This window comes from Erythrolamprus reginae, chromosome 1 (genome assembly GCF_031021105.1).
Source record: "Erythrolamprus reginae isolate rEryReg1 chromosome 1, rEryReg1.hap1, whole genome shotgun sequence".
NCBI classification, from domain to species: Eukaryota; Metazoa; Chordata; class Lepidosauria; order Squamata; family Dipsadidae; genus Erythrolamprus; species Erythrolamprus reginae.
The window spans coordinates 328,934,739-328,949,633 of NC_091950.1; the positions used below are offsets into that span (position 1 = coordinate 328,934,739).

The 14,895-nt window shown below is 36.1% G+C and overlaps 1 protein-coding gene across 6 annotated transcripts in view; it reads left to right on the forward strand.

Annotated features, from left to right (window-relative positions):
* QKI (QKI, KH domain containing RNA binding) overlaps positions 1–14,895 on the forward strand; it is a 120,607-nt gene that overhangs the window by 96,543 nt on the left and 9,169 nt on the right. For 2 of the 6 annotated variants that reach the window (XM_070733816.1, XM_070733821.1), the window contains exons 5-6: positions 9,977–10,064; positions 13,497–13,793. In XM_070733816.1, coding sequence (XP_070589917.1) covers positions 9,977–10,064; positions 13,497–13,793 — 385 coding nt within the window. Of the gene's footprint in view, positions 1–9,976; positions 10,065–13,184; positions 13,209–13,496; positions 13,794–14,895 lie in introns of all 6 variants that reach the window. The other 4 variants (XM_070733818.1, XM_070733822.1, XM_070733817.1 and 1 more) reach the window with 3 other exon arrangements.

Genomic DNA, 14,895 nt, shown 5'->3' on the forward strand with positions numbered 1-14,895 from the left:
AGCAAATAGGCAAACCTTCCCTACCAAACCTTCCCCTATGTCACTCACAAAGATATTAAAAAGAATAGGATCCAGAACAGACCCATGTGGCACACCACTTGTAACCAGTCTCTGCTCATAATACTTCACCACCTTCATCCAACACCTTTGTGACATAGTCAAATATGATTTGCCTTCAGTAAACCCATGCTGATTTGGGTCCAATAAGTTATTGTTTTTAGGTGCTGATTTATCCTCTTTTTGAGTAGAGTTCCATCATTTTAATTAACTACAACTGATGTCAAGCTAACTGGCCTGTAGTTACCAGCTTCTTCTCTATTGCCCTTCTTGTGGATAGGTACAACACTAGCCATTCTCCAATCCTCAGGAACATCTCCTGTTAACAGGGATTGGTTAAATCAGTCAGTGGGGTAGAATCTGAGTTCTTTAAAAACTCTGGGGTGGATGCCATCTGGACCCATTGCCTTATTTATCTTTAATTGTTCAAGTTCTTCTAAGACATTGGCCTGTAAGATCACTGAAGTTGAATCCCTACAGCTGGAAGCAATGCTATATCCATCTATAGTATTATATTGTAAGGTGTCTTTAGAAAAAACTGAACAGAAGTAGCTATTGAAATGGTCAGCGATCTCCTTATTCCCATCAATGTATGTATTATTCCGGGTACTAAGCTTCATGATGCTGCAGTTTTTCTTCTTCCTATCACTAATAAATCTGAAGAAGGTTTTATCCCCCCTTCTCTCATCAGTTAACTCTTAGTTACACTGCCCAGCGTCCCTCCATCAACTACAATTGAAGCTTGTTCCTTTCAGGCTTTCTGCAAGTACATTTTTATCTTATCATCATTTTCAGCTGCACTATGAGTTTTTTGCATTGGGTTGGCAGGTGTCCCTACTGTCACCTCTTCTTCAGCATGTTTCTTAGAGTAGGACTTTTTGTAATCTCATTTATCCACAATCTAATTCAGCTCACTTTTATCAGCCTATATTAGGCTAATATTAAAATCGGCAGCTCATATTCAACAGCCAGTGATTTGAATCCATTTCACTCCTCCTCCTTTCTAACTTTCTCTTTTTCAGAATCCTCTCTGATGCTGTTTCAAACTTCAGCTGGGATGCTAGTGTGGCATTTGATACTAACCCATATGCAACCCGCTCTTTCTCCCATGAAAGTTTCCTATAAGGTTTTCTAATCTCAACTTTTTAATCAATAAAATAAGTGTAAAGTGTTTTATTTGGGTGCCCTTATGGATACCTAGTGACATGTTGGGTGTAATTCAGAAAAATTAATAAAGAAGAGATTAAATAAATACAAGTAGTCCTTGCTTAGTAACTGTCCCTTTTTGCGGCTATTTGAAGTTATGATGGCACAGAAGTTATGATGGCACGGAAAAAGTAGCAATAACAAAATCACTGAGACTTATATGCTGCCTTATTGGTCTCTCTGAGCAGTATGAAATGTCAGTATATTTTCCCTAACAATCTGGATCCTCATTTTAGCCACCTGGAAAGGATGGAAGGTTGAGTCAGCCTAAGTTAGGATCAAATTCCAAGCTGAGTTAGCCTGCAAAATGGCACCACCAGGGTTCTTTACTTTACTATTTATCTTTGCACTTATGACTGTTACAGCATCCCTGAGGGCATGCGAGGAGATTTTGGAACTTTGCAACCTGTGGGTGTTTATGATTATTACTGAGTCTACAAAAACATGATCATTATTTGCATGTTTCATGGTCAGCTTTCAATATACCTGTCAACGGAGAAGAAAGCAGAAAACTTACAAGACACTATCCCACAATGACTCACTTAACAACCATGGAGGACTTGTTCAATTTAATCACTTAATGGCAGAGTTGCTGGTTCCAATTGGGGTTCTTAAATGAGGACTATGTGATCTTGTTGTCTGTTCTATAAGTCAGTTCCATTGGATAAAATCAATTTCCAAATATAAATTCATGTAATAAAGAATTATATTTTACCCAACAAATACAAAAAGTTTACTTGGTGCTTTGCAGCGAGATGGACAGCAAACAAATTTAAATGAATAATTTGTATCAATAAAGGAGAATTTAGCTCAAGGTGGAAATGAGGGGTCCTTGGTCCTCTCCGAGCTTGGTTGTTTTCTTGCAGATGTTTCATTGCCCAACGGAACACCATCAGTGCTAGTAAAGAGTGAGGTTTGCTCTCAGTTTATATTCTAGAGGCTTTCCCCGACAGTGTTGGTGGCCTTAGAGGTTCTTTGGTTGAGCTGTTTGTTTATTGCTGACTTTTTCCTCTTTAGTAATTTGACCTTCCTTAGTGAGGTTGCTGAGAATTTTCTCAATTCGGTCTAATTTTATATTCTGTTAGTGTTTACTGGGATGTAAGTTTCTTTCTAGTATTTCTTTTGCTTTTTAGACATAAGTAGTAAATAAATGGGTCTTCAACATCTTGCGGAAGGCGAGGAGGGTGGGGGCAATTTGAATCTCCAGGGGAAGTTGATTCCAGAGGGCCGGGGCCGCCACAGAGAAGGCTCTTCCCCTAGGTCCCGCCAGATGACATTGTATAGTTGACGGGACCCAGAGAAGGCCAACTCTGGGACCTAATCGGCCGCTGTGGTTCATGCGGCAGAAGGCGGTCCCGTAGGTATTCTGGTCCGATGCCATATAGGGCATTACCAACACTTTGAATTGTGTCCGGAAACTAATCAGCAACCAGTGCAGGCCGCAGAATGTTGACAAGACATGGGCGTATCTAGGAATGCCAATGATTGATTGATTAAATAAATAAATAAATAAATAAATAAATACCCAAATCAAACTGCCAAACAAGTCAACAGTAAACAGCCCAACCAAATAACCTCTAAGACCATATTCACCAACACTGACAGGCAAGCCACTAGAATATAAACTGAGAGCAACCCCCACTCCTTACTAGCACTGATGATGTTCCCTAGTTTAGGGTAATAAAATGTCTGCAGCAACCAAGCTCAGAGATCACCAAGATCCCCCAATTAATTACACCTGGCTTTCAATGTCAATCAAAAGAATATTTATTGTAAATTATTTTTAAAAAGTCACCCACACTCAGCCCAACTCACTTCCCAGGATTATTGTTGTGAGGAAAATAAGGTGTGTTGGATATGTTCACTGCCTGGAATTCATCATAAAAAATAATACAGTTGAGATACAAATTAATAAAATGAATAAATTCTTGCCTCCACACTGTATTTTAATATACTGTATACTTGGGCCCTGAAATCCAGCCTTCTAAAATTGGTTGTTCAAATAGGGTCAGCCAGAATTTGAGCATTGATGCTGTGTGTCTTGTTGATATTCACAGTTTTCATAAACTGCCAATCTGTGGTAGATGGGAAAACAGTGCAGAACAGAAGGATTTCTTAAATGTGCAGAAATATTGTTTGTTTGATTTGGAAGCTTCTGAAAAGCTTGAGTTTAGATCAAGAAGATTTTCTACTTTTTAAAATAGCAATCTACTTCAGTTAGAGTTAACTATTTTGGTGTAAAAGGAGAAAGGGTATATAATACTGCTCCTTTAATCTTTTTATTTGTGATATTACATGTAGTTTTTGATTTAGGATCATTTGTTTAATGACAGTTTAAAGCTATAAAATATGAAATATGCTGAAGAAATATGATTTGCAGCATTCTAGAGTCATGTGAATGTCATTTGCAACCTTCTCAGGAAGCTTTGGACAATGGGAGGAATCCAAATTTGCTTAATGAGTGTAGCAAGAAAACTCCTAAAGTTGGGTGCAACTAACTTTATTACCCCATTACTTATAAACAGAAGTTGATTCACAATTGTGGTAATTAAGTTGTGGACTATTTATATATACAGTGGTACCTCGGTACTCGAACACTTTGGTTCTCGTACATTTCGGATAACGAACAAAATTTTTGGCAAAAATTTGCTTCGGTATCTGAACAAAAATTCAGATACCGAACAGCCAGAGAAAATTTTGTTCATTATCCGAAATGTTACCGCCAGGGGCTGCTGCAATCCCAGCAGCTTCAGGGGGCTGAGGAGCTCTATAAGAGTTCCAAGCTGCAGGAAGGGTGGGGGCTGCTGCAATCCCGGCTGCTTCGGGGGGATCCTTTCCTCATTGCTTCCTCTTATTACCTGTAAGCAGCTGCAAAAACTTTCTCCTTCCAGGCGGCGGCAACGGCGGCGGCTTCCCTTCGAACAGCGCTGGGAACGTCACGTGATGAAGGGAAGCCGCCGGAGCCATCTCAGCAGTTGCCTCCGCTCCAGCAGCTTCCCTTCATTATGTGACGTTCCCGGCGCTGTTGCTCCTCGAAGGGAAGGAGAAAGTTGTAGCCGCCGGGAAGGAGAAAGTTTTTGCAGCTGCTTACAGGTAATAAGAGGAAGCAATGAGGAAAGGAGCCCCCCGAAGCTGCCAGGATTGCAGCAGCCCCCACCCTTCCTGCAGCTTGGAGCTCTTATAGAGCTCCTCAGCCCCCTGAAGCTGCTGGGATTGCAGCAGCCCCCACCCTTCCTGCAGCTTGGAGTACCGAATTTATTTATCCCATTGGAAATAAAGAAAATAGATTGAATTGGTTCCCAGCGAGTTAACAGGGGCTGGGAACCAATTAAATCCATTTCCATTATTTCCTATGGGATAAATAAATTCGGTACTCGACCAAATCGGTTCTCGACCACACTTCTGGAACGAATTGTGGTCGAGTACCGAGGTACCACTGTATCATTAATACCACACCAAATATCCAGTTATAGAAAGGGATCCTATATTTTAATTTGCTTTCACATGCATACTATGAGGTGAATTTGGGGGGCTCATGGCAGGAAGAGGTCTTACCATATCAATAATGACTAATCAAATCTTTGTTTTAATGATCTGTTACTATGGTGAATAAGAGATATGTGAATGAAGAGTGGTTCCTTTGCAACTTTATTGAGCAGGGATGTGTAAACTTTTAGCATAATATTCATGTCTAATTGAATCTAAGGAATTGATCACCCACACCATTGTAGCTAGTGCAGTTGGAGTATTGCAAAATGTGGATAATTTGGATAATGAAGCAGCTGTATTATTTTCTTACAAAAGCATGGTATAACCCAATTAATGAATTTAGTTTTAACAGTAGCTATCCTTTGAGGGTTTTTTATGATAATCACAACTTTTTTAAAAATCTAGAAACATTGCCTTGCACATCATGCACAACACATTTAGCAAGTCCCAGATTAAGAATGCCAACTCAGTTCCAGATGGATAGGCAGTTACTGGCCAGTCAACACTGATAGTAGACAAGGACCAGAAGATAGCATGGGTGATAGATGCAGCAGTGCCAAATGAAGCAACATCTGGAAGAAGAGTTATGAATGCCGGTTAAGTACCAGATCCTGAAGGAGGAATTAGAGTGCCGGCCAATTAGCCGGGGTCCTGACAAGGATCTTTAACATCTCCCTGCAAATGGCCAATGTTTCATCATGCTTGAAAGCAGCCACTATTGTCCCAGGCCTGAAGAAGACAGCAATTAACTACCTAAATGATTATAGATCTATCGCACTAACATCTGTAGTTATGAAATACTTCGAGAGATTGGTTCTCCTACACCTTAGGACATAGGTTCTCAAACTATGGCCCATGGGCCATATGCAGCCCACTGAAGCCATTAATCCAGCCTGCACAAGACCTTGAGGCTGCCCCAACCACATTGCTTCCTCCCCCCTTCAGCCAAACACAGGACTTACCTTTGCGAGCCCTATGGCTGACTATTTTGGCCTGCACAATGTTGCTGGAGGCAAGGGAGGTGAAAATTAGGGCATACAGACACTCCAGGTGGCCAAAAATGGCCCATTTTTGCTTGGTTTGGCCTGCAGAATGCTGCTAGAATTAGGGGAGGTGAAAAATGAGGTGCACAGACACCCCAGGAGGCCACAAATGGGCAAAAATGAGCTATTTCCACCTGTTTCTGGCCTGCAGAATGCTGCTGGAGGCGGAGAAAATGAAAAATGGGGGCACACAGACGGAGATGAAAACAGCATATGTGGGGGGAGGTTCAAAAATAACTACGTAGTACTTATAAAACAACTTGAACCTGAGCTCCAGCAAGACAAAGACATTGAGGGGAACTGTGTGGAGAGAGTTTTCTCCTTTAAATTCCTGGGAGTCCATTTTAGTGAAGATCTCACCTGGAAAATCAACATGACCCAGGTGGCCAGAAAGCCCTAACAGAGACTCCACTTCCTCAGAATCTTGCAAAAAACCAAAGTGGATCAACAACTGATGGCCTCCTTTTACCAGTCCATAATAGAAAGTGTTCTCACTTATTGCATCACAGTATGGTATGCCGACTTGACATCGTAGGCTGTCCCCTGATACCATTACATGACATCGCTAGGGCTCGCTGCATTAGAAGAATGAGGAAAATCCTCAGGGACAATTCACATCCTGGTTCAACCACATTCAGCGGTTCCTTATTCTCCTACCATCGGGAAGGGGAGATAGAAGCATATGCAGCCACACAAACAGGCTGAAGAACAGTTTTTATCCGTGGGCTGTCAGACTCCTGAATGAAATATAAGTACAAAAACATAGTACAATAGATTTGCGGGGCTGGTGTGATGTGCAATAGGTTTGCATGGTTCAATAAGATTGGGTGTTAGTACAATTCACTGGGATGGGGATTTTTTGTCTCACTGTGAGTTGTATTGTGTTGAGGATATTCACGAAGGGCGACTTACCCAATCTCATAGTACACATGTTGTACTCTGACAATAAAGGTTTGAATTGAATAGCAAGGATGTGTCCCAGTGGAAGTAAGAGTACTTAGTCTGTGATTTCTAAAGTGGGCGAGTGGCTCCAACAGATCCAAAGAACAACATCTATCCAAGAAGAATGCAGTGCTAGGAACAGCTAAGATCCTTCCAGAACCTTCAATTTCCCAGGCTTCTATTATAGGACCCAAGATTGAGAAAGATATATGCCACCCATAGGGATGAGAAGGGATGTATTTATATTTACATGGGTCATGAAACTCTATTCTAAATTTCCTATGCTCGGAATATACAATCAGATAAAACTTAACTATATATTTTTAGCAACACTTCATTAGTTGTAGAATAGAAAACATTTTAGATTTTAAAACCAGGTCTAATCTTCCCATAACAACAACAGACACTTTGAGAAATATAGAGCAAGCTTGCTAAAGCTTGATTGGTTAATCTTAAGCATCTGGATCATCTCTATGTAACTACAATATTTGAATAGACATTAACTTTTTGTATAGTTTAATAGATTTCAAGTTTAAAATAAGATGTCTAGGAAGATGGAACATGTGTACATCTACTGTTTTAGAAGAAATCCTTTAAGAAGTTTAGAAATAATCGGTAAAGGATGTTTTATATTTTACAAACAAATGTACTTAACTAGTTTTCCTTCTCAAAATCAGGAATGGGGAAACTTTGTTCCTTGAGAATAGTCTCTTGGGAGCCCTGAGATGGTCAATATGAAATAAATGGGGGGATGACTCAACATTGAAAATAAATGGGAATAGGCACTTTCTCTTTGATCTCTTCCGAATACTTTTCCCCCCCAAAGAGTAGGCTGAAGAAAAGGTAGAGGTAACTTTGTCAGAGATGTACACTGAACTTTTCAAAACTCAAGGTGGTGGACACATACAACACTCCTTCCTCTATTTTTCCCCAGCAATAGTTCTGTGCGGTAGATAGGGATGATAGTGACTGGGCAAAATCACCTAGCTGATTTTCATGGCTAAGGCAGTCTCCTGCTCTCTAGCCTGGTACCTTAACTACTAGATAAAACTGGCTCGATATAACATACATTAAGTATCCCCTTCATTATGCAGTTTTAAAAAAAAAAGTAAAAAAAGGAATTGAAATCAGGCAATAAGAGAAAGGGAAAGAAAGTCTGACTAGATCCAGTTTATATTAAACCTATGCGCTACAATCTTTTATGCTGTTCTGTCCTTGAAAACCACCCTTGCTTTGATCATGTCCATATACCAATTCATTCTTAGTCGTTTCTTCTTTAAACTTCTCAGTTCTTTTTTGAAGATCACATTAACTCCATTGTGCCACCAGTTTCAATTTCTTTCCCTTCATCTCTTTTACTCCTTGCTGTTTAAATTTTGCCGTTAATGAAAGGCCATTTTAAGATTTATGTGAGAAAAATTGGTGGAGGAGGGAGAGATTAAATATCATATCAGAAACTACAACAGGGATTAAACATGCCTAATAAATATAAGTATTTAAAGCCCGACAAAACACACTTCTAGTAATTACTATTTTTTAAAAGAATATCAATCATTTTAATAATGTATTTTTCTGATCATTGTTTCAGATTATGATATATCTATTTATGATTGATTGTGATTTCAAAGATGAAATGCATGCATAAGCATTGTTGCTGATTTTATTGAAATCAGCTCCCTCTCAGTTCATATACACACACAATATTGTGTTTGTTTTAGAAGAATATGTCTTTAAAACTGCTGCAGTCATTGTACCAGATTTCTGTAATTGCAAATCTAATAATAGCTGATTCACAAAAATGATGTGCTTCCTTTCTGTTGTATTTTTACAGAATTTGATTTATGCAGTATAATCTAGTATTTAATGCACCACGCTAGAAACCAAGAAATCATGAGTTCTAGTCTGCCTTAGCAATGAAAGCCAGCTAGGTGACCTCGGGCAAGTCAGCCCAAGTCATCTCACAGAGTTGTTGGGAAAATATGAGGAAGGAATGTTAGATATGTTCAACGACTTGTCTGGGTTTTCTAATAAGAAAATGTTAGGCAAGATATAAATAAAATAAATTTTAAAATTGGGAACTGGTAAAATTATGCAATTAAGAATAAGTAGTTACATGTTCTAAGTATATTTATTAATGATTGGAAATCCCTTATGGATTTTTGCATAAAAATGAAAATAAATGCACTTGTGATTTATGGTTTTGATTAGACTGGATGGATTATAGAAAGAGGAGGGCCATGATGTAACTTTAGAGAGCAAGGTTAAAATTAACTTTACTTATAGTTGCTTTGAAGAATAAAGGAAGCCATATCTTTATATCTTTTTAACATCTTTTTTCTTTTTAAAATGTTGTTTTTTCTTATTACACTTTTTTGCTTTTGCTTTTCTTTTTCTTTTCCGTCAATTTTAGTTTGTATTAGTTCTTATTATTGCTGTTAAAACTTCAATAAAATACTTTTTAAAATAATATATACTTAAAATTTTATTGCTTATTAGTAATTCTAATAAATTATATTTTAGAATGCATACTAACAATACAAAGAGAAAAGATTACTATTTGTACTTTGGTCTGTTGATACAGGAATGCTTCATATAGTTTATTTGTAGAAGTTACATCCATTAAAGTTTTCATAACCAAACTTGGCTTATAAGTAGCAAGTATGCATGGATCATAACTTTGAATAGGTGCACTTGTAGACTTCCGCCATGGAAGCATTTGGTACTTGAGTCGCAATTTGAAGTTTTTTAGCCATTAATTTGAGAGTTTTCATTTGGGACTTAAGAATTGTTATTCTTCAATTTCAAATTGAATGGAAGACAGATTCAGCCTTTTAAACTACTTCCATAGTATATTTTTGTACAACTCTGATTCAATTAAAAGTTTCCCATCATCTTCCTTACCCTTGAAAGAAAGAATTTCATGCATTGTTTTATACATTGGAATTGCTGTCCACAAGAGAGCAGCCTCTATTTTTTTTATATAACACTGTCATAGTATAGTACAATTACACTGGCTTTTACCTATTCTTGAAATCTAATAAAGGCATTGGAAGGTGCAGGATTTTGAATTTACAAAAGCATATAAAAAGTCATTATGTGACTAGAGCAGCATCAGCATCTATTTCCTTTATGTAAATGTGTTTCTATTTCATATATCACTTAGAACTTGTATCAAATTCTTTGCAATTGTGCTATGAGATTATAAACTGCTTTGCTAATAATGTACTTCATTTGTGCAGGCAGAGGGAGAAGATAGCCTTAAAAAGATGCAGTTAATGGAACTTGCAATTCTGAATGGTACCTACCGAGACGCCAATATCAAATCACGTAAGTCCTATAGTACTATAGAACTTTTCATATGTGTACAATAATTTTATTTCTTTATATGGCAAATAAAAGCCGACAAAATGTGCTCTAGTTCTTTTTGTTACTCACATATTTTATAGCTTTTTCAAATATCCTTGGTGCTCACAGAGTACATTTTGTATTTGCCCCATGTGTATTATCTTGCTTTCTAGAGCATGCATATCTCTGTTCATATTTTTGTACTCGTTAATATAGTACACATTGAGTAAAGCTTGCTTTTGAAAGAAAGATATTGGACATATTTTCTGGCATCTCTTGTTTTTTCTTAATTAATTTTTTCTTCACTAAATATAGTCTTAATTGTGGTGACTTTTACAAAATAAATTCTCTCCCAAAGGTGCTTTAAAAAAAAAAAGAAAAAAAAAGAGGCACCTGGATTTTCTAGTTTTTCTATACCTCTTGAGAGCTGAAGATGCTTCTTGGATGAGAAGCTAAATGTCTTCAAAAAACAATCAGAAAGATCTGACCTGAATGACTGAGAATCTCCATAGACAAAATAAATTCTGTTTAATTCAGCCATGAGGGCAAAGACTTGGCACCTTCAGATTAGATTATATGTTAGAGTGAAATCAGTCCATAGTTCATTCTGTGTAGTATTTTGTTTTTCACTTTCCCCCATTTTGCTCTGAATACTGAGATCAGTCATATGATAGTAATGATGACTTTGTAAACACTCTTAGTTGATTCAGCATGTTTTCACAATTGCATGTATTCAGGGATATTTGAAAACGAAATGTTTTTCACTTACTAATTGGATTAAATTTTAGTCATGTTGAAACATTAACAGGCAAATCATTGCATTCTGAGAATAAGAATGGTTTATCTAACCACTAATAGATAATAAATTTTCTGGTATATAATGGGGCGTTCCTATAATAGATTCATTTTCTAATATACACATGTGAGGAAGTTGTAGCAACAAGATTGCAGATCCCCTTGTATGGCAGAATAACACTGAATGTAATTCAGAATTCTGGCAGTGCTTTGGGAAGTTATTGTCTATTGGATTTCATTCATCTTTCATTTTAGATAAGCTAGCATTTTATAATTTTTCAGAAAACCTAGCTAAACATACCTATTACTCATAGCTTTCCATGCAAATGACAGTGTGGGAAATTCAACGTATATATTTATATTGTTATCAATTATTAAAAAGTCCTTTCAAAAACTCAAGTCCAGGGATACATGTATCCAATATAAGTACCAATGAATCTAAACAAAGTCGAAGTAAGAATTCTTTTTTTTTTAAATTATCCCCTAGCAGTTCATTTGGACTCACAACATTAAAATGACATAACCAAACATAAATTGAAATAAAAGATAAATACACTAAAAGCAATACTTATTTGAAATGATCCTTAGTTCATTGAGTAAACTTCAATGGACTTTCAGCTGCAGAGTTTTAAAACGAATGTGTACCTACAGTGTATAATGTGATCTTCCATTAGCTCTTGAAAATTATTGAGTTTACAATAGTGTGGGTTATCTTAAAGTTTAGCTGTGTAATCTGATACCTGTTTCGGCATTTGATCCCAGATTCTTTTACTTTTTCATTAAAGAATGTTTTACAGCTTTGAGAGATTATTTTTCTTATAAAATAAAAAATAATTTGTAGTATAGTATAAGTTTTCTTTTTTAATATGTTTTGGATAGTATTATTTTAGCAGCTATGGGGACAGTTGACAGTTAATATTTAATGTTTATCAGAATTTTATTTTTAGTTCTTTTCTCATAGTGTAAGTTGCACTATAATATTAATGGTCTCCAATTTCAGTAATATAGTACATTCAAGGCTCATTCCGGTACATTTTTCTCATGCTCCAGATTTCCATTAAGAAAACATTGTGTTAGTAATTCTAAAACTTTGATGCACAGATTAGTTTGTAGTTAGCCTTGTCCACTGACAATAACTGGTATTTCCCAAAGCTCTTGTTTTGAAAGTAATTTATTAATCCATATATGCTGATTTTGACACATTTTTAGTGGTCGCTTTTATAAATTATGCTTCAGAGCAAGTGCTTGATCTCTCATAGGTTCAAGAAGTAATCTTGTCATGCCTTAAAGTATTTTGCTGTTTGGTATAGAAATATTTCCTAGATGTATCATAAGGCACCACCATTTTCCTAGTACAAAAACCCTAGAACTTAATTTCCATCGTCATGCTAAGACCATGATGGCGAACCTATGACACATATGCCACCTGTGGCACAAAGAGCCATATCAGAGAGCATGCTTTAGGATGGAGATTCATCTCCCTCTTCTGTGCACTTGCTCCTTGTGAATTACTAGGAATTGTATTTGTAAAAAACATGTGATATTAATAAAACACACTGGAATAGAAAATAATAATGGAATCTGTCAGAAAATGTTTTATAGAAGGACAGGAAAAAAATGACATGACCAGCGTGCTAGTTATTTGCTTTTGTTAAATTACAGCTCAGAATTTTGCCTTTCTTTGTCTTCAGAATTTATTCATTATCTATTCACTATTGATTAGTCAATAGTTTTAGCGATTCAGCTTCATCTTCAATTTCAAAAATTAAATACTGCCTCCTGAACATACCTCAAATGCTTTTTACGTTGATAATTTAAATATATTGTAAAATATATACTTAGCAGTATTTCACTCTGTTTTGATAAACTATTATAAGTAGGCTGAAACATAGGAAATAATGTAAATTTAAATATTTTTCAAATAGTGTTAACATATACTGTATATTAACATAAATGCTTTTTACTTAACAGTTTATTATAGTTCAGTTTTTATATCAACCTGTCTCTAAAGAGAAAAAAGTTAGAGAATTGTTTTCTAATTATATTGCATGCGGGGAAAATGTAGCAAACGTTTTCTATATTCTTGTCACCACATGTGCTGTGATAGTTCAGAAAAGGGGCAGATGATACAAATGTTGATACTGTATTTATTCACTTTAATAGAGTATTTACTGGTGGTTGCAACTGAAATATGTTACATTGTATATCTAAGTTTCACCGAATTTCTGTGAATTCTGAAATCTATTATTTTTAATATTCCATATGCAATTACAACAGTATTTTCTTTATTTCCTGCATGCATCTCAGTCTCATGCAGTCTTGAAGGCATAGGTAATGAAAAATATATGATCTACATTGAGCTTTTGTGCTGTGTGTTACCTGCTTTAGAAATATATTCTGCCATTTTAAATTGCCTTTTATTTTGCATGTTCATTTTAATTACACTGGGAAATGGAAAGCTGTTGCTTTTGAATGGTGTGCTTTGGCCCTGAGTGATCAATGCATGTACTAATGATTTCCCTTTATTTTTCTTCTTTCCTACTTTTCTACTTTCCCCATCTTTTCATGTTTTGCACTACTGTCTCCATACTTTCTTCTGAATTTCTTTGCTTACTGTAGCAGCCCTTGCCTTTTCTCTTGCAGCAACAGCCCAGGCACCAAGGATTATCACAGGGCCTGGCCCTGTTCTCCCACCAGCTGCCCTGCGTACCCCTACGCCAGCTGGCCCTACCATAATGCCTTTGATCAGACAAATACAGACCGCTGTCATGCCAAATGGAACTCCTCACCCAGCTGCTGCAATAGTTCCCCAAGGACCTGAAGCTGGTTTAATTTACACACCTTATGAATATCCCTACACACTGGCACCTGCTACATCAATTCTTGAGTATCCTATTGAACCCAGTGGGGTATTAGGTAAGTTTCTCCAAGACAGTTTAATTGAATATTATAGGTAGCCTGGCTTGTGACCCATCATGTTTGGGGAAATTCTGAAAGCATTTTTGTTTTACTGTCAATGAAATGTGCTTCCATTTAAAAGCAAGTGTGTCCCCACATAATAAGGATATTCGGTTTGAAAAATTACACTTTTTTTCCTCTGTAGATATTAATAGATTGAAATACCTGATATTCTTAATACTTTGGCTCCTTGCTTTTCAGCATGAAGACTTTATTTTAGTATCCCTTAGAAAAAAATTAGTGTTAATTTGATATTGCTGTTTTTGTTCATATCACGTTTTTTACTTTTTTTTCTCTGTTCTGATATTAAATGTTTATAATGAATTATGTTGTTTTATGTCATTTTTAATACTTGACTGAAAAGTAGTTACAGCTGATGATTCGGGAGTAAAAATTGGTCCAAGTAACACACATATAAAATGCAATTTATTTCAGTTTTAGAAATTAGTTGCAACATTATATCCCCTTATGTTAAAGCATGCCTGATTGAACTATATATAATATATTGATGAATACGTAAGTTACCTATCTAGGTTACTCTTCCATTGAAATCCATGGGACAGCATTTGAAATGGTGACTCAATTATTTAGTTCCCTATCTTAATTTTTTAATCAAAAATTCTAAGCCTGATTGCAAAGCAATACATTTCATGCCTACATCCTTGCTTCCCATTTTCTCTGGGATTGAGAAAACAGCATAGCTATTTTATATTTCACTGTATTTAAAAGTGCTTTTATAATACTAGTTCTCCTGTAATTTATAACATACTTTTACATAAAATAGCTGTTACTTTAAATTAATTACAATTAACAATAGTGTTAAGATTAGAGAATGATCTATTATTTGCTAGTTCACATTTTTACTTCCTTTGTGAGTTTTTCAAGATGATGATATTTTCAGGAACACTTTAGCTTAAATAGATATATTTATTTATGATCACCCATAACTGCTTCTTTTCACATTACTTCATTTAGATTAGCATATAGTAATGAATAACATAAATGTAGCATTTCCACAGATATTCATAATACACCATCATATATAGTTAACTATGCAATT